The 26,545-nt window shown below is 44.4% G+C and overlaps 1 protein-coding gene across 1 annotated transcript in view; it reads right to left on the bottom strand.

Annotated features, from left to right (window-relative positions):
* LOC147748697 (mitochondrial adenyl nucleotide antiporter SLC25A23-like) overlaps window positions 1-26,545 on the bottom strand; it is a 214,700-nt gene that overhangs the window by 31,625 nt on the left and 156,530 nt on the right. Inside the window, exon 7 of the mRNA XM_086963605.1 lies at window positions 310-417. Coding sequence (XP_086819731.1) covers window positions 310-417 — 108 coding nt within the window. The remainder of the gene's footprint in view (window positions 1-309; window positions 418-26,545) is intronic.

Below are 26,545 nucleotides of genomic sequence, written 5' to 3'. Positions count from 1 at the left end.
AGAATCAGTGGCCAACTTTGTCACTGGCCTCTGTGGCAAGTGGAAGTTAGACCAATCAGCAGTCAATGTTATTTTTGTCAAATGCCTCAATTTATAATAAGGGACCATACTCCTTACTGGTCTCCGTGGGGAGTAGAGCAAAACTCACCCCATCACCAGTCACTATGGACATCCTTGATCATATTCATTTTATTTATTGGCCTCTCAGATCACTGGTCTCTGTGGACAGACTCATACAAATTACCCCCTTCATTGGTCTCTATGGACACTCACTGTTTAACCCAAGCCAGTGCTCCTTATGGGTCTCACCTCCATTGGGTAGATAATGGTTTGAGCAGTGGCGCCTGCCAGGGACCCAGCCACGAACCTCTCTTGAACACGCAGGGTCTCCTGCGGTCCCCGGATCAGTCGCTTAATCTAAAATAAAAACATTCCATAAGTCCAAGCAACAAACTGAGGTGTTCATTCAGCACATCCAATGTTTTATTTATGCTTCTGCTCGTGTTACATTCTAAATTCATTAAGTTAATGCTGTAATTGCCCTAAAAGCGAACAACACCTAATCCGAACTATTCTTACATAATGGGAAGTCTGGTTACAAAACCAAGGGTAGTGGCCAACCTAAATGTATAGTGTTAATTTTCATAACCACATCAGCAGGGGCAGCCCACACTGACCCCACATGCACCCAAATACGTCTGAGGCACACAAAGGGACTCATACACAGAGTGACACGCACTGACTGGCGCCTTACATAGCTGCATAAGCACCATCAGCAAACTGACCCCATAAACAACTAGAACACCATCAATTGCATTTTGATTCCACTCACTCAAAAAAGCAGTACTTGAGCAACACTGAATCCACTGCCACACCCATCACTGCCAGCCACACATAATGACACCATGCACAGCTCGATTATTGCCAGAAGCATACTCTTGTGACCTGCAGAGCAGCATCAGAGGCAGCCCCAAAGTGTGACCCATGAATGGCTACAATACTACTAGTAGCACACAACAACCCCATGGAGAGCCGCATCTCTGCCAGCAGCGCATAAAAACTCCACTAGCAGCTAGAGTAGTGGCTGCAGCGTACACCAATCTCACAAATAGCCAGAAGAGTGCCAGCCACAAAGAGAGGCCTCACACAGCATAAACTGTGGCTGCCAACCACCCATTAATAGCCTGATTAGTGTCAATCATTCACAAGTGACTCCAGGCAAAGCAAAATTAGTAGTGGCAGCACACACTGACCACACACAACCAGATCAGTGCCAGCAGTACATGCTGACTCCATACATTCGGAATGATGCTAGGAGTACACACTGAACTCCTGAATACCCAAATCCATGCCAGCAGCACATAATGACCTTGGATGCTGCCAAAGCAAAATAACTGTGTGCACAGCTATATTAATGTTACACTGAGCACAGGCCTAAATGCACTTGCTACAGTCTCAAAGAACACGAACAGTCGACATAATCTGTATGCTTGGTAAACAAAAACTCTTGATAGAATCAGTGCCCTCCGCACATTATAAAAGGCTTCACAAGTTTCAACAGAATCATCATCAGATTCAATAAAAAAACACAAATGGCGTTACAAATTAAACACATATTTCACATAGACTACTGAAAGAATTCCTACAAGTTGATCTAAAATCCAAAATATTGCTCTGGGGTTCTGGATTTTAGGAAATCATTTTTCAGATAGAAATTTGACAGAGCCTCCTACAGTATAACTGTCCGACCATTTGGAGAAATTTTTGAACAGAGGAATGTCAATATATCACTGAAGTTGTGATGTTTAGTATTTGGAAAACGTTGTTGAGCTAAAATGAGATGTCTTTATATGTGCATGTGTATATGTATGTTAGTGTGTGTTCACCAGTTGTAGTTATGTCAAGTAACTATAACGTGTGCCCTAAAATAACTATAACTCTTGCTCACACCATGCACAGTGTTGTCATTTCAGATATTGCAGGATGTTATCAGTGATGTCATGAGTGATGTAATATGTAAGGGTAATTAGCAGTGCATGGCGAGGGTGTGAGTTATAGTTTCCTTAGGACATGAGTTACAGTTACTTGAGATAACTATAACTGATGAATTTCAGTAGTTTTGTTCAATTAAAATGGTATGTTTTAACTGACATTTTTACCTAACTACAATGCCCCATAGCCTTGTTTTTTTCAGTGAATTTCTAAGGTATTTTTAAAGTAAAGTAACATATTATTACAATTCCTAACTATAGTGTCACTTTAACTTTTGATTTATTTCCAGTTCATTTCTGTTTTTTTAAAACCCAAAGTAAGATGTCAATTGCCATGTCGGGTGTGGGTGTAGCACCCAACTCTCCGTGTACGCCCAACCCCCTCCCACTGCATGGCCAACGGCCATTTCCAGCAACCAACCCCCTGCTGAAGCGCACAGCTGACTATGTCATGTAACACTATTAAGGGTGTCATTTTAAGTGAGGCAGACCCACTGGCTTTCTGAAAGTGCCAAAAAAAACAAAAAGTGGTGGGTCTGTTGGCTAGATCAAAAAGTCACCAATAACTATAATCAAATGTATATTTCATAAATTCATCTATAGCAATATTTAATAATGGCGATTGTGTTATTTTATTTGTAAAAATGTTTTCAAAAACATTAGGCTAGTGTTTGAGTCTTTTTGAAAACATTTTTCAAGCTGCAAATTATAGCCACAGAAACGATCTCAATGGAGCTCTGCACTGCAATTGAAGAGCATACAGCTCCAGCTTGGAGAGCTTTAAAATAAAGTGGTAACCACTCCTGGGGTCATGGATTTAATGAGCCAGGAGACTTAACGTTTTTTTTTTGTTGCTGTGGGGCTGCTGCACTCCTCCCAGCCCCCTGCAACATAAAAAAAAAATGTTCGGTGGGGTCCCTGTCCCTTTTAGAAGCACCATCAGAATTAAAAAATGTAAACAAATAGCCCTTGCAGGGCATTATGGGGCGCTCCTTGTCAGCAGCAGTGGATAATAAATTAGCGGCTCCTGCTGCTCAATTATTATTCTTTTTATAAAATATTTTTTTATGAATGTGTTGTCCTCAAACCTTTTTTTTTCTTTTTTATGTTAAAGGCCGCATGGCGAAGGTTTTTAAAATTTTATTTCCTACCTATAACATCTCTGTAACCTTTATTTTTTTCAGTGTTTTGTTTTTTTTACATAAATTTATATTAAATTGCCATATGTTAATCCAACAGCAACCGTGCAAGGCCTTGGCAGAGGTTGCCCCCATGGCCGGGTCCTGCAGCCAACTCCCCACATATATCCAACACCACCCTGTGCACGTCCTTAGGCCGCGCACAGTGTGGGTTGGCCACAAAGCCTGCATATTTAATTACAACTACTAGCATCGATATAGCTAGGGGTACTCTGAATAAAAGTATGATGCACAGAAAAGTGGTGATTTTTTTAGATTAATCACCTTGATCATAGACACTCGTATGGCTATACATGACTTCCAATCTACTAAACGTCGGCCTTTGGTGTTCAATTTTAGAGTGTGACTATAGGCGAGTTAGGATCATCATTGATGAAACTCAGGTAAGTAGGGCACCATACAGGCAACTGGACACCTGGGGAAATATTGGAGAAAACATGGAGTGTGTCACCTTTCACTGGGTATATGATTTTAATATGAGGGGGAACATACATTTGGTGGAGAGCAACACAATAAGTTAAAAGATGAATTACCTATGGTGGGGTTAACCCCTTCCATGCTGGTGACGAACCCCAGCCGTCATGCACTACGGTGCTTGTGTGCTGATGACGGCTGGGGTTCGTCATGGCCCGCCCGTGTTCGGCCGGCGGCCGCACACGGGAAAAATCGCATCGAAGGGGTTAAGGAAGGTTATAGTCATATTGTTGTAAATAAAACATCGATAATGTTAAGCATTCGCTGAAGACATGTTATTGTGTCCTCAGTGTAGTTTTTTTCCGCTCATATTTGGGAAAACGGCCAGACTCCATCTTGTTTTCCAGCGTCCATCTTGTAGGCTACATTCCACCATGTGCTCGCCACGAGGCAAGTCCTACCTCGCTGATTGTCACCCCTTGAGTTTGCCAAGCAACAGGCTATAAATAGTTCCAGCTTATTTAGCGCATGCCCAGTACGTGTAACATCTGTTCTTGTTTAGAGGAGATTGGAATGTGCATTCGAGGGGTTCTATGTATCGATTATGTTCGAGAAATGTCCATATATGGCTGTAAATCATGCTCTCTGAGTTGTAACTGCCCACTTATGAGCCCCTTCTTTGTGTACAAAAGGTGACTGCATGTCCGAGTTCTTTGTGCTACCTTGTACAATACTGCAGAGTGTTGTGTGGGCTGTAGTACCACCTTTAAAGGTTTATTAAACTATCTTTTTGTATTTCCAGTTTTCGTGCCAATTTCTTATGTAGTCTGAGGACTTTGCGTACAGAAGAGCGAACCCTTTTCGCACTCGCAGGCCTTGCTGAGGCCTGTATACATCAATTGGCGCCCGTCACGTGGGGCTCATCGGCGACTCGGACGCTCGAAGGACTGGTTGTGACGAAGGATTGGAACTTTGCCGGGGACGTGATCACTGCCAGCGGCGCCTTTAGTCCTGGTATCCCGAGGTATTCTTCCTTCCCTTCCGATCTGACCATCTGGGTGGCGCCGGTCATCGACTGAGACCTCTTCTGTCGGTTTGCCGCGAGTGGCCGTTTGGGCGAATTCGGAACTTGGCAGTTGGAATCTGGACGCTCTTGATTGTTAAGAATCGTTGTATGATGCTTGCTCCCAGCCTTTGATAGTCTTGTTTGGCAAGGCAGTTTTATACGCTTGCCCGACTCCTTTGATTGATTGTTTGGTAGGGACTAGTCATATTATTGAGTCTGCGAATATATATATATATATATATATATATATATATATATATATAGGAGTTGCAACCCATATAGGCAGCCAATGTGGGGATATTTCTCCTGACCTATGAATTTGAGCGGTGCAACGTCTTAAGTGCCATTTTAGTATAATATTGCATATTCTGCATTATTTTAGACATGCCTGTTTTTAGCGCACTTCGTAAGTGGTGCTGCTGTTTTGGAAATGACCGGTTGGTACTTGAAGAATCACAACCGGCTCCCCCAGAGGGGACGCCGAATAGAGATATGTATGTTAAATTTGGTCTTTCCCCCATAATGTACTGCACGTTGTGGCGGAAATATACAAATAAGGATCCTGAGTTGCGATGGCCTAGGTATGGATCGTTTGATTTGAGGAAAATTGAGTATGTGGAGCAATGTATGTGTCAGCGGCGAGTGAGGCAAGACATGTTTGAATGTATACGAATGTGGGTGAAAGAGGTGCGAGAGCGGGAGAAGCGGGAGCTAGCTCCGATTGAGAAAGAGCAACGAAAGAGTGAGTGTGAGAAGGCGCATGAGGAAAAAAACGCGAAGCGAAAGAATTAGAAGAGAAGCAGGAGAAAGAACGTCGGTTGCAAATATCTGGCCAGTACCCTGTTCGACAGCCTCTTTATCCTGTCCTTAATAAATCGGATGATGATTTTTCGTTATTAGATCGCTCACCACCCCCGTACGCTGGTCCGTCTGCCCCGAGTGGAGGAGATCAAGATTCTAGACCGCCCGGACAGAAAGTGGATACGCGGTCTATGTTATCGCTCGACCGTATGACCGAGCCTCGTAAGATTGCTCATCGGGTTAATAAGGATTCTATTACGCTCGCTGACTTGTTGACAGAGCTAGAGTCATGGGAAGATAGGGAGAAATTATATTTTACTGATTATCTTTCTAATGAAGTAGCGTCAGCCTTTCGGAAATATTCCGATGTTCTCGAACCAGTGGATGTGATAGCTGATGCAAAGGATTTGCGTAAAGGTCTTTTTCTCTCTCCCCAGGTACCCGATGCCATCCGACGGTTATTTGCGTTACGGGATGAAACGTTTCGGCTACGGGATGACGCGCGGAAACGGAAAGCTGGCGAAGAGCAGTTGAATCCGACTGGCGGTGGGAAGCAGTCATCCATCTTTTATTCAGATAAGATCGATGCAGTGCATGCTAAACCAATGCGGGAGGCGGCGCCTTTGTATGTTCCTCCTAAAGGAGCGGGTACTAGTTTGGATAAAGGGTCTCCTGATGCTCAAGGGTATTTTATCTATAACTGGGTGTATACTCCTTGGAATAGGGCTGATGTTATGGCATTAAAGGCAGCATTACCTGATCCTCGAAAGAATCCTGCAGCCTTTTATGAAGAAGTTGAGGGGGCTTTGAATTCCTGCACTATGACTCTGTCTGATATTGATTTATTCTTTGGGCTTATATTACCCCCAGATATGTGGAGGTCAATACGAAAGGTTGATGACCTTCAGGCTTTCAAAGTTCGATGGGCGGATCTTGAGAATGAGGACAGGGAGAGGAGACCAGCACAGAAGCCGCCCCAGGCCATTTTAGATCTTCTGGCTGCTATTGTAGCTAAATTGAAAACGCGTATTCCCCCTAAAAAGATTGATTGGACTATGTTAGCGTCATGCAAACAGAAAGTAGACGAATCCGTTTCAGATTTCTTCACACGATTTGAAGAAACATTTCATGATTTTCGTGGTCAGTCGCTCACGGACGACACCTTTTTGTTGATAAATATGTTTCAAATTTATTGCCAAGTATAGCAGCTCGATTAAAAGCGAGTGAAAGTTCTTGGACGACTTCGACACCAGCATCCCTCCTGACGATGGCTCAGTATTACGAGCGTCAGGAATTAGAAGCAAAGGGTAGTGAGGAGACGAAATCTAAAGATCTGAAAACGAAGGTTATGTTAGCGCAAGTATATGGACCGCCTCGTAGAGGTAATGATCGGGGCGGCAGGACTTTTCCTAACTCTCCTTCGGGCCGAACTGATTTGGCCCGGGATCAATGTGCGTATTGTAGGCAGAGAGGCCATTGGGCGAATGAGTGCCCGTTGTTGCGTGCTCAGTGACAGGAGCGTGGGCAGGGGTCTATGAGGGGTAGAGGAAACTTTTCAGGCCCTAGAAACAACACGAATGACCGAGTTAGATTTGATTCTAATGTACGACCCCGAGATGGGTCCAATGTTTTTGATCGATGGAAATCAGTATCAAATGTCTGACTATGCACCTCTCGAGCAGCATGATTCACAGTAGGATTGCGTAGGATGGGGTAAGGAACCAGCTGAAGTGCCAGTAGACCAGAGGGGTCCTTATGTTACAGCACATGTTTTGGGCTCTACTGATAGGTTCCTGGTTGACACAGGAGCTACTCGTAGCGCTTTGTCTAAAAAATTGGTTCTGAGGGCTCCCCTATCTGGCTCAACAATTACGTCAATAGGGGTCGATGGAACGCCTTCTGTTAGCCCACTGTCACAACCTCTTGCACTTTATGTAGATCAGTTTGCTGCGCCATGTCCCTTCCTACTTTCCCCAAACACTCCTGATAATATTGTTGGCCTGGATATGCTCAAATATTTTCGGGCCACGATACGGTGCTCCCCTGAGGGAGTACGTGTTATATTAAATGACAATTATCCATCAATGGAGAGGGTGTACATGATCACCATAGAGGCTGCACTGGCCTCTTTGCCTGATTTTTTGTGGGCCACGTCTGATACCGACGTGGGTCAGATGATTATCCCTCCGGTGCACATTAGTGTAAAGGAGGGAGCTGTGTTGCCACGCCTGCCTCAGTATCGGATATCACGGGAGGGGGAGGAGGCGCTTATACAGATAGTTCAGGATTTGATTAAAGTTGGGGTGGTTGAAGAAGTTCCATACAATGTGTGCAACAGTCCTATCCTACCGATTTTGAAGAAAGACACTGACACCAGGATTTATCGAGGAGGTTAACAAGATAGTGATACCTCAATACCCAGTGGTTTCCGATATTACGACACTCCTTACTTTGGTCCCGCCTACTGCGTCAACGTTCTCTGTTATAGACTTGAAGAACGCCTTCTTTTCGATCCCTATTCATCCTGATAGCCGATACCTTTTCGGTTTCACGTTGAATAATAGATCGTACAGATTTTGTAGGGTTCCTCAAGGCTTTACTGAGAGCCCTAGCATCTACAGTCAGGCATTGAAACGACAATTGGATTCCTTTGTTTTACCGGACGGTGTGGCGCTTATACAATATGTCGATGACATCTTGTTGGCCGCCGACACCCCTGAACAATGTGAAGAGTGCACCTTGTCTTTACTTACCTTCTTGGCATCCCACAATCAAAGTATCGAAAAAGAAACTGCAATATTGTAGACCAAAGGTAACCTACTAAGGTCACCTTTTGTCTAAGGAGGGGCGTGCACTTACACCAGATCGTATTCAAGTCATTTTAGACACACCAGTACCCTCCACGCAGAAAGATGTTCGAGCTTTTCTGGGTCCCACCTCCTTTTGTAGACAGTGGATATTAGGATTCTCATACATAGTTAAACCATTGTTAGGCTTGTTGACAAAGGATACCCCAGTTCCCCTTCCATGGACGGATGAATGTGAGAATGCTTTTCACCAATTACGTCAGGCCCTTTGTTCAGCACCAGTATTAGGCACCCCTGACTACACAAAGCTCTTTACATTGTATGTGCATGAGAGAGATGGGTGCGCGTTATCAGTGTTAGTGCAGATGCACGGCGATAAGCAGCGCCCTTGTGCATACTTCTCAGCAGTACTTGATCCTATTGCCCTTGCGTTACCTGGGTGTTTTCGATCAGTTGCGGCGACAGCTGTGTCAATACGCCAGAGTGAAGGGATAGTCTTATCTCATAAGCTGTTGGTGTTGGTCCCACATGCTGTTGATGCCCTTTTGAATCAGACAAAGACGCAGCATTTAACTAGTGCTCGTCTGACAGGATATGAACTGACATTGTTGGCTCCTCACATAACGTTGAAGAGATGTGCAACATTGAATCCAGCTACGTTGTTGCCCTTCCCAGCGACTCAGCCTGAGGCGCAAGAGACACATGACTGTGTCTTTGTGACCGAGGAACAGACAAAGGGTCGTATTGATTTACAAGATACGCCCTTTACAGATGTGGATGGAGAGCTGTGGGTGGATGGGTCCTGTTTAAAGTTACCAGACGGAACCACTTCCGCAGCATATGCAATTACCACATTACACACGATAGTGGAGACAGCATGCATACCACAGAAATCAGCTCAGGCAGCAGAACTGATAGCGTTGACACAAGCTTGTGAGCTTAGTGCAGGATTATGTGTGAATGTCTACACAGACAGCCGCTATGCTTTCGGAGTAGCGCACGATTTTGGCCTGCTCTGGAAGGAAAGGGGCTTTTTGACATCACATGGAACCCAGATAATGTATGGAGAATTAGTACAAAACCTTTTGACTGTATTGACGCTCCCTAAGAAGATAGCTATTGTGAAATGTAGTGCACACAAGAAAGTGACAGATAAAGTGGGACAAGGAAACGCTTTTGTAGATCGAGTGGCACGTGAAACTGCAATGCAGCCTGGCTCTACTTCAATGTATGTCGTGAAGTCACAAGCTGAGCGGTGGCACGATGCTAGGGGAGAAGTACTAGAAATGCAAAAGACTGCTACTGAGAAAGAACGAGACCAATGGTCCAAAGATGGAGAATTGGATGATGAGGGTTGTTGGAGGAATAAGCAGATGGATAAGTGGAAGTTACCCACAGCTTTCGTACAACCTATGGTTCGGATGGCACATGGGCTAGCACATGTTGGAGCTTTGAAAATTGTGAAATTGCTTACGCAAGCATGGGAGCATCCAGAGATTGCTAGCACAACTAAGAGAGTGGTGCATACCTGCATGATTTGCCTTAAATACAATCCGGGAAAAGGGACACGAACTCCAGCAGGAGGATTTGCAACACCCACTGCACCTTTTGAAGTATTGCAAATGGATTATATTCAGCTGGAACGCTGTAATAATCTAAAGTACGTCTTGGTTGTGATTTGTGCATTCAGTAAATGGATTGAAGCATACCCTACTAAGTACAATACTGCCATGACTACTGCTAAGGTGCTTTTGAAGGAATTTTTCCCTCGTTTTGGTGTTTGTAGATTGTTGTGGAGTGATAACGGGCCCCATTTTGTGGCGGACGTTATTAAGTATGTCCTGAAGGGGTTAGGCATTGTACAGAAGTTCCACGCAGTATTCCACCCTCAATCGGCTGGATTGGTGGAAAAGTATAATGGCACACTTAAATTGAAGATAGCGAAGATTCAGGCTTCCACTTCTCTGACTTGGCCAGATGCTCTGCCTTTGGCGTTGTTGTCTATCAGATCGGTACCACACTCTCGGACGGGCCTAACGCCCTATGAGATAGTTTTTGGGCGCCCCATGAATATATGGGGGTGCCCAAACCAAGTTCAGTGTATGATGTACCTTGTGTTTTAATGAATGATTATTTGGCACAATTAACTGATAGCTTGGTTTCCATTCATCAGCAGGTTCGAGAAGCACTCCCTGATCGGTCCACAGGAGAAGGTCACAATCTCCGGCCTGGTGATTTCGTCTTGGTAAAGTCCTTTGAGAGGTCAAGTAGTCTGGAGCCGAGATGGTGTGGCCCTGAACAGGTCCTCCTAGCCACAAGAACAGCAGTATGAGTGACAAATCGCAGGAACTGGATACATTCCATTCACTGCCGGAAAGTGCAACCTGATTTGGTGGAACCTGCTGTGCTGACTGATCATCGAGATATCCTGACTACGGAGAGAGGCCGTGCTGTGGTACCTGACGATTCTGAGGAGTTCTTCCCGGACCAAACAACGCCTGCATCGAGAAGATACAATCTGCGACCCAGGAGAGAATCTGTAATTGTATGAGAAGTTGTCAGAACGGTCCCTAGGTTTGTGAAACGGAGAGCCAATGAGGCAAGGGGGGGGGGGGATCAATCATGCATTAGAGTAGTGACACCCGTCTTGGCCTGATGGTGAAGAAAACAACGGCTACCTCAGGGGTAGGAGTTCTGACAACACTTTAGTTTCAGGAAGATATTGTGTACATTTGTTCAAAATGGATAAAAAGAAGATTTTTGGTTCTGTAGGGTTCATTTTCGTTATAGCAGTCATTGCTACAGTCATGTGGTTTGTTGAGGAGAAAGCTCCTGCCCGTGAACTGTATGTTGTTTCTACTCCAGTCCCGAATGAGCACTTTTTCTATACACTCCCATATCAAGAGTTGAAACACCGACAGTCATATTTGAATAACACCTTCATTCAGATGTTGCATCATACCCACGTTGCTACAAATGCCACAAACTGCTGGATATGTGGGATGGTGCCAGCGCATCAAAAGAAAGGGGGGACACCGTTCATACCACTTCCCTTTTCTCACAATGGCTCTTGTAGAGCGTGGTACACTTTGCTTTTTGCTACAAGGAAGCCTACCGTAGGACGACTGATTTTTAAATTGAACAAGGAATGTCACCAAGATAAAGACGGCTATCCACAAGCCAACGGAACTATATGGGAGTGGGAAGAATATCGACCAGACAATGAATCGACCCCTTATGTCTTCACGAACACTAGAGACACTGCTGGGCAAGAGAAGTTTGTGATTTCAGTGGCCCAAGCACAAGCTGATTTATGTGTACAGAGTGTAGGCCACATCCCTGTAGGTTTTAGCGATTGTATTGTTGTACTGAACATTGATGGCCTGACTAACAGTACTTTCCTTGCTTCACATAACACCTATTTCGTATGTGGAAATAAGGGCTATTATCGATTACCAGCCGGTTGGTCTAGAGTATGTTATGTATCGTTCTTATTGCCACCTGTATTCTTGGCACCTGCCTCATATCATAAAGATTTGAAATTATTGAATAATGTAACTGTGAACAGATTCAAACGAACTTTATCCATAGATGATGTTGATCAGACGGACACTAGTCTGCAACAATACATAGATTTCAATTTAGGTCTGTTTTTCTTTGAGGGAGCTGCTCTGAATAGCAGGAAAATACGGCGATTGACAAGAGTAGTGGAAGTTATTACTGATCAAACTGCTGCAGCTCTTGGGAACCTTACTGAAGAGCTACAAATTACTAGGATTGTTGCGTTGCAGAACCGAATGGTTCTCGACGTTATGTTAGCAGATAGGGGTGGAGCTTGTAGAATTATCGGAAGTAGCTGCTGTGTGTTCATCCCTGACCATACTCCTTCTGTGTATAAAGCCATTAACAAATTACACAAAATTGCAGCTGATATACATCAAGAAAATGGGTCTTGGACTTTCTCTGGGTGGTTCTGGACCTTGATTTCTACATGGGGTTGGAAGGTCCTCACTGGACTATGTATAATTGTTCCATATTATTCACCTGCTGTGTATGCATTCAATGTAGCCCTATGATATGCTTGTTGTATGTTTCACTTTGTGTGCCTAATAAACAAGCTGTTGTGGATGCTGCCCATAAGAAAACTATAACTAGAGAGATAGCGGATATGATGAGCATCGATATAAACGATGAGTATTTAGATTATCCAAGAAAACCGAATGTCTTCAGCAAAAGCTGAAAGGGTCGTCTGTTGTAAATAAAACAGCGATAATGTTAAGCATTCGCTGAAGACATGTTATTGTGTCTTCGGTGTAGTTTTTTTCCGCTCATATTTGGGAGTACGGCCGGACTCCATCTTGTTTTCCAGCGTCCATCTTGTAGGCTACATTCCGCCATGTGCTCGCCATGAGGCCAGTCCTACCTCGCTGATTGTCACCCCTGGAGTTTGCCCAGCAACAGGCTATAAATAGTTCCAGCCTATTTAGCGCATGCCCAGTACGTGTAACATCTGTTCTTGTTTAGAGGAGATTGGAATGTGCATTCGAGGGGTTCTATGTATCGATTATGTTTGAGAAATGTCCATATATGGCTGTAAATCATGCTCTCCGAGTTGTAACCGCCCACTTATGAGCCCCTTCTTTGTGTATAAAAGGGGACTACATGTCTGAGTTCTTTGTGCTACCTTGTACAATACTGCAGAGTGTTGCGTGGGCTGTAGTACCACCTTTAAGAGTTTATTAAACTATCTTTTTGTATTTCCAGTTTCCGTGCCAATTTCTTATGTAGTCTGAGGACTTTGCGTACAGAAGAGCGAACCCTTTTCGCACTCGCAGGCCTTGCTGAGGCCTGTATACATCAATATGATTAAATATCATTATAATAATGAATGTTGTTTTACACCTGTAGGTATGCAGACGATGTGTGTCTACAAAAAGGGCAAGTATTGCCATTAATAAGTACCCTACCAGCTACTGACAAGATTAGGAGGGAACATTATTAGGACTTTCTTTAGGGATCTGTATCCTGATGAATGCCAACAACCCTATCAGGCAGTAATCTAGGGCAGAAACATGTTGATACAACAGACAGGGTAATGGTGACGTTACTTTCCCATATACCTGTAGTATTTGACCTTTTAATCCTTCCAAGTGGGATCCATAATAAAGGTCTTGGATACCAACTTAGGCAGTTTTAGATTTTTTTTCTTTGCATTAGGGATCCCTCCCTATTCCATTTTTTCATTACTATATTTTCTTTCTTTTTTCTTGCGCTTCTACTTGAACGGTGGTCTCGTCAGGCTGTCGTAGCGGCCCTATAATGAAGTATGCCACTCATTGAGTGGGTGAGGGCAGTAGTTACAACTCTTTGGGATTCACAAATTGGTTCTTTACCTTTCAGAGGTAACTCTGACACTTCAATTTTCCAGCCCCCTTCTAGGGTCCAGTTTTCATTTTTTCTGTCTCTTTTTCCTTCTAACCATTGTGGGACCATTTGGCCCACTTTTATAGAAGGGGGTGTAATCTAGTATTCATTACCCAATAGTAAACCTCCTTCTTGTTAGTGAGTTGTATAGGTTTGATGGGAGAATGAGGGAAAGCTTAATCTCTCGATCCTTCTTTGTTGTGCATTCACTGCATTTTAATTACCATATGTTAATCCAGCCACCACCGTGCACGGTCGCAGGGCCTGACTTGTCGGCAGGCCCTGTGGCTAACCCACCACATGCAGCAAACTCCATTCTGCGCATGGCCTTTGGCAATACGCAGTGGGGGATTTGCTGCCCTGCGGCCAACCCCCCATGTGCACCCAACCCCATGCCATGCAAAGAGTCCGCCAACCCCAGCATGCAGCATACGTGGCTGTATGAGTGGGTGTGCGAGTGCCTTTGTGGGTCTGTGAGTGGGTTAGTAGTGGGTCTCTGAGTGGATGTATCTGTGACTGTATAGGTGTGTGAGAGAGTGTCTGAGTGACTGTATCGGTGTGTGAGTGGGTGTATGGATGTGTGAGAGGTTGTATAGGGATGTAGGGGTGCTGGGTGGCTGTCTGAGTGGTTTGTGAGGGACTGTATGGGTGTGAGTGGTTTTGCTGTATAGATGTGTGAGTGAGTGTGTAAGTGGCTGTATGGGTGTGTGAGTGCCACTGTGGGTCTGTGAGTCATTCTCTGGGACTCTGAGTGGATGTCTCAGTGACTGTATGAATGTGTAAGAGGGTGTGTGAGTGATTGTATGGGTGTGTGAGTGTGTGTATGGATGTGTGAGGGGTTGTATGGGAATGGGAGGGATTGGGTCTGTGAGTGGGTGTATTTTTTTTTTTATTGGGGTATGGATCCAGGGGCAGTGTGTGAGTGTCTGCATGTGTGTGTGTGTGTATGTGTGGGTGTGAGTGCGTGCGAGTGGGTGTATTTTCTTTTTTTTGGGGGTCTGGATCTGCAAATCTTTTGTGGATTCCCACGGGGCCAACACTGAACGCCAGTGGTAGATCAGCGGATCCTCGCGTGCCCCCCCCAAAAACGTTTTGGGCAATTTCTTACCCACGAGGGTGGTCCCTTTTAGATCCCCTCCATCAGTCGCATGGGGTCAGGGTACCTCTACCCTGATCCCTTCTATCAGTTTTATTTTTCCTTCCTGGGAACATCTTTTTTACATTAATAACTCCAACACTATTGATTAGATTTACACCAAATTACAAAATGCACTCTTTCTGGATCAAGATCTAGCTTTCTGACAAATTTGGTGTCATTCTGTTCAGCGGTTCAGGCTGTAGTTGAATGTAAAATCCCTAAGGGAAATTACATGGGGAAAATGCGTTTTTGGACCCCTGTATTTTTCGGCAGCTTCTTGATGGATAACCCTGAAAATTTCTGGACATCAGCTGAAGTGAGCAGCAAACTAGTTTTGAAAATGTTTTGAAGATTCGTCAAATGGAGCCAAAGTTATTAGAAAAAAAACACTTTCCCCATGGAAACCAGGTCCTAACTATAACTACCTACTGGTGACGGCCAGTAGTTTATAAACACACACACACTCACGCATGTATAGACCTACACCACACTGCCATGTTTAGCATTTACTATGAGAGATGAGGGACTGTGAAGCCCCTGAAACCAAATGCACAGCTTTGTGCCGCTTTTAGCGTGCACCTTATTATTTAAGCAACTTTAAGCTTTAATCCACAGTATACCAAACTTTAAACTTATTTAAACTCTTCTAAATCAACTCTTTTTGTTATCTCCGTTTTGTCCAGATATTCAACACTCGAGGTATAGTATGCCAATTTACAAGTTTCTTATATTCAAACTGTGCCTATCCAGGCCTTATAGAAAGAATATGATTGATGCAAAAAGTTCATCGCAAGCAGTCTTTAATGTTTCATATAAAGATACCCAATGCATTTCGGGCTGCCATGTGCCCTTCGTCGGGGGTCACTACAAATTAAACATAATATGAATGAATTAATAAAAATTCTCTTACTACGTGCACAATGTTACAACAGAATTTCTCAATTTCATTTCCTCCGTTTTTCATGTATAATAAAAACATTACTGCAAGCTGCATACTGTCACTGGGTCTCCCTCTTATTAAATGAAGCTTCCCATCTCGTGCCTCCCTGCTCAGGATGTAATCCCATTTTCAAACCCACTGTTTATTACATGAATTGGTCACTGTGTTACTCCCACCCCTCCACTCTCTAACCTTCTGTGCTCATAACTGTACCGATGTTTCTCTAAGGAAATCCCCTCCTTTTTAACGTCAAGTCTGTAAATTCGAAAGCATGTGCATTGCTACATTTTTCTTTCAATCTGACATTAACCCGTTTACAGCTCGAAATCCCTCTTACGCGCGTCCTCAAGATACCTGATGTCTAAGTCTCCCACCATTACGCATACCTGCTTGACTGTTGAAGCGTCTCCCTTCCTCGTCATGATTGTTCCCAGCTGTTAGAGAATTTCCCTTCCGCCCGTTCTTACATCATTACACCCCTGCATTCTCTCTTCCCATTGGCTCAAAACCTAAAGCTTCCTGTTCCTTCCCGCCTTAGATGCAAAAAAGAACTACATTTCCCAGAATACAATTCTGCAGTACAAAATACATTCCATCTTTGTTTGTTAAGTAAGTGAATGTCACAGTCTTTAAAAAGTTCTCAAATTCAGTTGCTGTTGGTGCATGTGATTCATTCGAACCCCATGCGATGAACTTTGATGTTTTTTTCGAGTGTTTTTGAAATCTCCAAGCGCTCTTCTAATGAATATGTCCTTTCTTACGACGGGTGCAATCCCTAGGTAGGGCTGTAGTTATAACAATTGTGGTGAGATGGGGGAATGCACACCTTTTTTAACCACTTTTTTTCTACATTTTTTTCTCTCCAACTTCACTTTTATCCATCCTTCGTCAAAATTGCGTGCAGATTGGCTGGAGGCATGCCCTGCTGCCACTAGTTACACAAACTATGAGAGATGAGGGACTGTGAAGCCCCTGAAACCAAATGCACAGCTTTGTGCCGCTTTTAGCGTGCACCTTATTATTTAAGCAACTTTAAGCTTTAATCCACAGTATACCAAACTTTAAACTTATTTAAACTCTTCTAAATCAACTCTTTTTGTTATCTCCGTTTTGTCCAGATATTCAACACTCGAGGTATAGTATGCCAATTTACAAGTTTCTTATATTCAAACTGTGCCTATCCAGGCCTTATAGAAAGAATATGATTGATGCAAAAAGTTCATCGCAAGCAGTCTTTAATGTTTCATATAAAGATACCCAATGCATTTCGGGCTGCCATGTGCCCTTCGTCGGGGGTCACTACAAATTAAACATAATATGAATGAATTAATAAAAATTCTCTTACTACGTGCACAATGTTACAACAGAATTTCTCAATTTCATTTCCTCCGTTTTTCATGTATAATAAAAACATTACTGCAAGCTGCATACTGTCACTGGGTCTCCCTCTTATTAAATGAAGCTTCCCATCTCGTGCCTCCCTGCTCAGGATGTAATCCCATTTTCAAACCCACTGTTTATTACATGAATTGGTCACTGTGTTACTCCCACCCCTCCACTCTCTAACCTTCTGTGCTCATAACTGTACCGATGTTTCTCTAAGGAAATCCCCTCCTTTTTAACGTCAAGTCTGTAAATTCGAAAGCATGTGCATTGCTACATTTTTCTTTCAATCTGACATTAACCCGTTTCCAGCTGGATTAAAGTGAAGTTGGAGAGAAAAAAATGTAGAAAAAAAGTGGTTAAAAAAGGTGTGCATTCCCCCATCTCACCACAATTGTTATAACTACAGCCCTACCTAGGGATTGCACCCGTCGTAAGAAAGGACATATTCATCAGAAGAGCGCTTGGAGATTTCAAAAACACTCGAAAAAAACATCAAAGTTCATCGCATGGGGTTCGAATGAATCACATGCACCAACAGCAACTGAATTTGAGAACTTTTTAAAGACTGTGACATTCACTTACTTAACAAACAAAGATGGAATGTATTTTGTACTGCAGAATTGTATTCTGGGAAATGTAGTTCTTTTTTGCATCTAAGGCGGGAAGGAACAGGAAGCTTTAGGTTTTGAGCCAATGGGAAGAGAGAATGCAGGGGTGTAATGATGTAAGAACGGGCGGAAGGGAAATTCTCTAACAGCTGGGAACAATCATGACGAGGAAGGGAGACGCTTCAACAGTCAAGCAGGTATGCGTAATGGTGGGAGACTTAGACATCAGGTATCTTGAGGACGCGCGTAAGAGGGATTTCGAGCTGTAAACGGGTTAATGTCAGATTGAAAGAAAAATGTAGCAATGCACATGCTTTCGAATTTACAGACTTGACGTTAAAAAGGAGGGGATTTCCTTAGAGAAACATCGGTACAGTTATGAGCACAGAAGGTTAGAGAGTGGAGGGGTGGGAGTAACACAGTGACCAATTCATGTAATAAACAGTGGGTTTGAAAATGGGATTACATCCTGAGCAGGGAGGCACGAGATGGGAAGCTTCATTTAATAAGAGGGAGACCCAGTGACAGTATGCAGCTTGCAGTAATGTTTTTATTATACATGAAAAACGGAGGAAATGAAATTGAGAAATTCTGTTGTAACATTGTGCACGTAGTAAGAGAATTTTTATTAATTCATTCATATTATGTTTAATTTGTAGTGACCCCCGACGAAGGGCACATGGCAGCCCGAAATGCATTGGGTATCTTTATATGAAACATTAAAGACTGCTTGCGATGAACTTTTTGCATCAATCATATTCTTTCTATAAGGCCTGGATAGGCACAGTTTGAATATAAGAAACTTGTAAATTGGCATACTATACCTCGAGTGTTGAATATCTGGACAAAACGGAGATAACAAAAAGAGTTGATTTAGAAGAGTTTAAATAAGTTTAAAGTTTGGTATACTGTGGATTAAAGCTTAAAGTTGCTTAAATAATAAGGTGCACGCTAAAAGCGGCACAAAGCTGTGCATTTGGTTTCAGGGGCTTCACAGTCCCTCATCTCTCATAGTTTGTGTAACTAGTGGCAGCAGGGCATGCCTCCAGCCAATCTGCACGCAATTTTGACGAAGGATGGATAAAAGTGAAGTTGGAGAGAAAAAAATGTAGAAAAAAAGTGGTTAAAAAAGGTGTGCATTCCCCCATCTCACCACAAATGTTTAGCATTTAGACATGGCATGGAACTAATGTATGGCACTCTGTTTGTCCACCTTGAAAGAATGGAGGGAAGAGCCTGATTTGCTACAATTTAAATTCAAGACCTGTAGAACACCACATTGGTTAGCGGTAAATGTTCGTCTCATAAGGTCATCCTTCCGGTTATATATAATAGTACACTGCACATATTTACATTTTTAAATGATAAACCTTATATGAATTTAGGCTTGATGGCACATACCGATTAAGTAATTTGCTCAGAATCACATGATTGTAAACTCAAATACGGAGGCTGTGATTAGAAAGCCCGGTCCCAAGGTCAGCATGGAGCCACCAGAATCCAGCTGTATAATTAAAGCACTTCTGTACAGCATAGGAAATCTACTTCCCTATATTAACTATCACATAAACAGAAGCTACCGGTAGGTGTAAAGTGAATCAACAGCTTACCCGTAACGTTCATTTCAGCTTCAGGTCATTCACGTGTTCTGCATGCGCCTGCCATCTAGAGGTTAAAGCGGGAATATCTTTAAAACTTCGGCAAAGAACCACGGAGGTCAAGAATCGGTGTCTGGCTGGGCTGTAAAGTATTGATATTTACGCAGCGCTTTCCCTATGAGGTCCAAAGCGATTTTTGGATTGTTGAGTAAATTACTCGTGACTCCTTCATCTCGCACTTAATACCACTGAGTGCTCCGATTCGTATTAGGTTCATGGGTGCAAAACTCGGTCCGCCCCCACCGCTGGAAACCAACCTACTTGGACAATGGAAAACAATCAAAGTAGCGTGTTATTGTGTGTATTAAGGAGTGATAGTGCCCAGATCCACGGAGTACTGCTAACCCATTCGGAAATGACATCTACCCAGGAACACTTATAGATTACTTTATCCAAAATAAAGTCCTTATTCAGAGTTTGGCAGATGTGGAACATCCACAAAATAGAGGCGGATGTGCCGCCGCCATATTTAAAGTGTATAGCACCTCGATGCACTCTAAATGGCGCGGATAGTACATCTGCCATTTTTTGGCAGATATAAATCTGGTATTTGTAAAGCGCAAACTACTCGCCCCTAGGAGTCTCAAGGTGCTGGGGGCAGTCAGGGAGATTAAGTGAGCTATTGCCCAGAGTCACATGGTGCTGAGCTGAGCTGAGCTGCCACTGGCGCCAAGGATCGAGCCGAGCACCCCCGTGCTCCGGGGTCAGCCGCCCTGGCCGCTGCGTCACACCTCTCCCACCTCCATCCTGCATCTGTCGAACACTAAATTCGGCCTGTAGGGTGAGTTGGGTCATACTCTGGGAAAAAGCCGAGGTTTTATTGCTTTTCTGATTTCGAGTTGGTTGCTGATCAATCTGTATTGACTACATGCAGCAGACGGATGGGACTTTTCACCATCGTCTAGTTCTCCAACCGGATCAATTCAAATCACGGATACTTTGGCCATTGTGCCCTGTTGAGGTTCTCCGGCCTCCAAAAAGAACTGTCTCGTCATCAAATCAGCCCTACACTTCTGTCTTGAGAAAGACCCGCCGTGACCACCCATTGGCGCACTTAAGGGTTGAAACGTCAACGCTTGTCATAGGTCCAGTACCACCAGGATTCCGATACGAGGAATAGGAATCCCTGGCTAAAAATCAGTATCTGGGGTGCCGCTGCGTCCGTGAGTGCCTCCCAGGTAAAATTGGATTTTCTTGCCGATCTTGGGCTGCTCTTGAGGAAGCGCAGGGGTAGTGTCTGAGGACCCGCTGCACTCGGACCTACCTACGGGCTGCTCCTTAATTTCCCTGAAGGCTCTGAACAAACTTGACGGACTCCATCTCCCAGAAGGCTCTGGGGCTGCCCGCACCTGGGACGGGGCTTGTTACCGCCCCCAACACCGGCCTATAAACTTCCTTTGGCCATTCCGCTACGCGGGAGCGTGCATGAGCGTCCCGGGAGAAGCCCGGGATAAGAGCGGGACCGTTTTTGGCCGTTAGTGGCCGGGTGAGGCTGGGCTGGGCCACCCCCTTTGGCTTTGCTCATTTGAGCTCTGGGGACTTGCTATCTGTTACCTTTGATTGGGCCCTTGCATGCTTATCTCTGGCTGCTAAACGCTCCAAATTGCATTACTTAATTGTTGGTAGTGAATGTTATCTATCAGATGGTGGTCTTCTACTGTGGTCTATCTCAAGAGGTAATGTTTAGCACTTGCTGATTGCATTGCATCTGTTTTTACACTTTACACTACGATACCTATAGTGATAAAAAATGGTGAGGCGTAACCCCGCGATCTCAGCCCCTCCCCCAAAGCAAAAGGAGGCTGCGAAACTCCAACTCCCTAGCCTGACAGCCATAGATCGCATGCTCCAGAAAACTATCGGAGTGGTGGCAAACGCCATAGAGAATACAGAGCGCCGCCTCTCGTTACCTGTCAGCCCTGTTCCCTCTTTACCCCCTTGCCAATATATCAATATTCTCTGCCAATTCCCAGGATTCGCTATTGGGACCGTCTTTTGCCGCTCTTCCTGGAGGTAGTCACTCACTAATATCTCAGGATGTAGTCTCTACGCTGGGTAACTCATCCCTGGAGATCTACCCTCTTGCTGCGAGGCTATCACTGACTCCTCCTATTTTTCAAAATGAGGCCATCGATGATTTCCCATCCGAGAAAGAGGTCCCTATTGATAAGGGTTACTGCAATATGCCAGCTAATATTAATTCAGCCCCTAGCTCGCAGTCAAGTCCAAATAGTGTGAGCTCATGTGTTACAACTAGAGGGCAGTTGGTAAAGCGTAGATCAAAATATGCTTTCAAGGAACACCCAACTATGAGTAGTAGCAAGGGATTGGCAGGGGGGAGTAAACTGAAGAAAGTACCTGCCAAACCCTGTACAACAAGGGGAAAGAATGTTAATGTCAAGGTACCTAATGTTGTACCTGACATTGCCAAGGATTTAGGTCCATCAGTAGACGAATGCTTCTGGGAAAGATTAGACAACGTTTTGGAAAAAACTCCTATTATACCAGTGAGCAGTGGTTTGGGCAGTGGTAATGATATCCAGCAAACCAACGCTAACTTAAACATAGCGTCCCCTCCCAATGTTGATAAAGAAATCCCTCTTATTGCCCACATTGAGCCAATCCTGAAGTCTCTAATCTTACCGGTGATTGAGAGGTTAAAAGAACTAACAACAAGATTAGATCACTTTGAACAAGGGACCCTCTACAACTTTTTTTCTGTAAAGGCCCTAATTAAGTTACACTCCAAAAATAATCTCGCAACAGGTGTACAGAAGCAAACCCCTTCTGCAGCTTACGCAGAAATAGGTAAACACACACCCTCTAACCAACAACTTGCCAAAGGGACTCCAAGTGGAACTAATCCCCTGTTGCGAACTACAATAATGAACAAAGATCCAGCAACAGTAGCTACATCAAACAAGGCTAGTAACTTAATAGATCAATCTTCAACTAAAGGGGCTAAGAGCGCTTGTAACAGGGCACCTACACAGATTTTGAAAGATAATCAAAATGATAGAAAAACAGATAGGCAGAGCAAAGATCCACCCTTAACGTCTGACTTAGCCCATAGCATGGAATCCAATCTCCCTTCTATTGACTTGCCTCCAGCCTGTTTGCCTTATGTAGTTGCATTGGTTGGAGTCCCTTCCCTAAAGCTGGGCAAAACCGAATCATACGCTGAACTTAAAAATAAAACCACCTTTTGGTTAAATAAAAATAGGCCCCTCCCCAGGGAACTAGACGGCAAGATTCTTCTTGTTAGAAGAGTTAGATGGGTGGGAAAAAGGACCAAAGACACCAAAGGGGATTGTATTTTAGTCAACTTTAGGGACATACGAGTGGCTAGGCACATCTGTGACCAGCAGAATGTACAAGGTGATACCGGAATTAGTACGCATGATTTGGGATACTTTTACTCACTCCCTTTCGGTTGTCATCAGGGACAGGGCATTGGAAACCAACCCTGGGGAGGGCATGCTGCCAGGTCCAATTTTTTCCCAAATCCTGCTTTTTGTAGATGCATCAACCACCACGACAGCAGTTTTGGGTATTGACATAGCGATCATTTGATTTAGCATTTTTTGTCCCTTAACCCCGACTACAGAAGGCGCAGTGATTCTAAGGTTTCCAATTCTCTCTCCAGAGATCATTCAAACACCCCTGAATTTAACTTCATCAGAAATAATTCATTGGGGAGGTGGGCTTCAGCAAGTATCCCAAGCTGCGGTAACTAATTACTGTAAATGTAAGGGGGGGGGGGGGGGGGGGGAACTTGGGAACCATTCCATCATCAGATTTTGCCCATTTAACTGTAAGGATATATCTGCTAGTTCCTTAGGCACTTCCATTCCCCCAGTAGCCCTATCTGCCCAACAGAGCACTGTTTCTCCATCACATGATCTATTGCCACCACTCATGGGGATTGACCCTGGCGGAGAACATTCAACGCTATATTTAGAACAATCTAACTGCCCACATGATCTAGAGGTGACTGATGGGCCGATGTAGAAGGTTATCAGTTGGAATATAGCAGGCATCGCCAAGAAGTTAGATCTTCCTGATTGGAACACTTTGGTGGAGTCCCACATTATCTGTATCTTTCAGGAGACCTGGAGTATGAAACCTAACTACAAGGTTGGCTACACCACGTATTTTATACCTGCAGTCTTGCCATCTTCGGGGAGGGGTCAGCCCTCGGGCGGGCTCCTCATTTGGGTGAGCATTTCCCTGGGCTGTAGTATTATACAAAAGCAGTGCAGCTCGCCAGATATTCTTGGGATCTCAATAAGAGGCCCAGGCAGGGGGAGATCTCTTGATATATTTAACATATATGCCAGGGGCACCAAAGGCAGTTCATTATCCCCGACAGTAGCGTTGCTAGAAAAATCTCTTGGAGAGTGTGGTAATGGCACGCATGTACTGGTCGCGGGGGACCTTAATTGTGTATTTGAGCCCCTTGCGGTAGAGGACATCCTAGATCTTACTGAGGATGACTCAAGGAGGGGCATACCAGCGTTAGCGATTCAACCAATAAAAAGATGGACGCAAAGGGCTATCCAGCTGAATGCGCTGACCCTGGAGTTCGGTTTAAGAGCACAAAAACGGTAGAACTGCCTCAGATCCTTTAGGTGCTCACACGTACAATAGGCCCAACCATACGTCAAGGATTGACTACATTCTCCTTGATATAACACATTGGAAATTTATTCAGGATATGGTAATACTATCTACTGTAGATAGCGACCACAACTCGCTGTCCTTGAGTCTAAAGCACCTGTGGCCAAGTCAAAGTGGCCTACGGCCTCCAAATGAAGTAAAGTCCACCTCAAAAGTTCTACCATCTAATTGCGGAAGGCGCCTTAAGTGGTCCAAAGTTGCCTTAGATGAAGGCAAGGTCCAGGCTATAGGAACATTATTGGCAGCCTCACTAAGCGAGATGGAGGCGGCCCTCCAGGAGCATCAAGACCCTTCCTGGGCTAACTCAGTATTCCAGGATACCACAGAGTCCATAGGAAATCTATTCCTGGTACAAACACGAGGGGGCAGGACAAAAGGGCCCCAGAGGCCTAAGGCAAAGCAGGGTTGGTATAAAACTTACTGTAGACAGAAGAAGTTGGCTTTAATTAAGGCTGTCAAGATGAAGTCACAACCTCTGATCCAGCACGCCAGGAAAGAGTACTATTTGGCGGTTACTAATGCCAAAAAGGTGTGGGAGGATCTGTACTGGCAAATATTAAAAGAGGCTAGCACTGGGCGGGACACAGGTCGATTCTGGAGCACTATAAGAGCAAGGAATAGGCCTGACATCGATCTTATTACCTGTAATATCTCTGATCAGGTGTGGTTTGACCACTTCTCTAATTTGTATTCATGTCAGCCAGGAGTTTCTAGTGATTCCGCTCCATGCAGTTCTCAAATACTGCCCGGAGAAAACAATCCATTTCCCTTTTCAGTCAAGGAAGTTGAACACACAATAAGTCTCATTGTGCCCCAAAAGGCAGCCGGCCCTGACGGTATCCCCGGAGACTTGCTTTGCTCCAACCTCCTGGAATGGGGGAAGCTTATTCATACTCTACTGATTTCTATTGATAAAGGTGCCGCCATCCCCGAGTCGTGGAAGGGGGCCGAGGTCGTCCCTATCTATAAAAAGGGCCAGAGGGACGATCCCTCCAACTACCGCCCAATAAGCTTATTAGATTCCACCCAGAAAGTTGTGGGGAAGGTGGTACTTGAAAGAATCCTACAATGGGCTGAGGACAATGAGATTCTCTCCGATTATCAAGCGGGCTTCAGGGCTGGCACCGGCACAATAGAGCAGGCTTTCAGATTATTACTAATCTATTGGAAAGTGGTCGTCATAGGCAAAGGCAGTCTTTATTTTGCATTTATTGATTTAAGGACTGCCTTTGACCTTGTGCCCAGAGGGCGTCTATGGGGGGTGCTGTCAGATATGGGGATTCCACCTAACATCTTGTCTATTCTAGTGAGGCTTCACGAAGGCAACTTCGCGCAAGTGAGGTGGGGTACTGAGGGGCAGAAAACCAACAGGATTCCGGTGGGGAGAGGGGTCCGCCAGGGATGTGTTCTTGCTCCGACCCTCTTTTCACTATATGTGAATAGGGTGGTTGAGCACTTACTTCAAAAACCATCAGATGCTCCATCCCTGGCGGGCGAGCGTATCCCTACCCTCTTATTCGCCAATGATACGCTTCTAATATCTAAGGCCTTCAAGGCCTCCTGGATAACTTTCAGGCTTTTTGTTTCCAACGTGGCCTAGTAATAAATTCAGACAAGACTAAGTTTTTGGTGCTGAACCCCCCGAAAAAAATTTGGGCGACCCCCTGTATTAAACCATGTATCCATGGAGAGGGTCACTGTATTCGACTATTTAGGTATTCGTATATCGGATACCATGCAGTGGATCCCACATCTTTGTAAAATGCTGTTAAGCCACAAGAGGGTCACGGGGGCTCTCCTTAAAGAGCAGCGCTCCTCTTCAACTAGACCGATTGCCTCTGTTATTGACATTTATAAGGCGAAGGACGTTAGTTCTGCCCTGTATGGGGCAGAGCTCTGGGGCACTTCTAATATGGATCTATTGGTAAGGTCTGAAAATAATTTTTTAGGGGCATTATGTCACTTCCACAGAGCACCCCACTGACTCCCTTGTTGCTTGATTTAGGATGCCATTCCATTAACGATCTGGCAAAACTTTGGCCATTGCTCTTATGGGCCCGGCTCTGGCGAGTACCGGAACTTGCCAAGTATGCGAAGGGGCTGGCGGAAGTTATGACAATGGAGGGATGGCATAAGATAAAATGGCTCAAAGATGTTAAATTTCTACTTGGTAAGTTAGGCCTTAGTGATGCCTGGGACACACGGTCCTCTCCCCTGAAAGCGACCTTAAAGTCCCTCTATTGGAAATGGGTCGCCTCTAGAACTAGTATTGACCCAACCCTTGGTAGGTTGACGGAGGAGTTCCTAAGGCATAAGGATGTACCATTCCGGCAACCATACTTAGACATTGCATGGAAATCTTATGACAGGGCTCTATATTTTAGATTTAGGGTAGGGGCACTTCCAGTGCGCGCTTTAACCGCTCACTGGAAG

Source organism: Lissotriton vulgaris, chromosome 1_1 (genome assembly GCF_964263255.1).
Source record: "Lissotriton vulgaris chromosome 1_1, aLisVul1.2, whole genome shotgun sequence".
Classification (NCBI taxonomy): Eukaryota; Metazoa; Chordata; class Amphibia; order Caudata; family Salamandridae; genus Lissotriton; species Lissotriton vulgaris.
The sequence above is the reverse complement of the archived record's forward strand: the minus strand, read 5'-3'. Positions and strand labels throughout refer to the sequence as shown.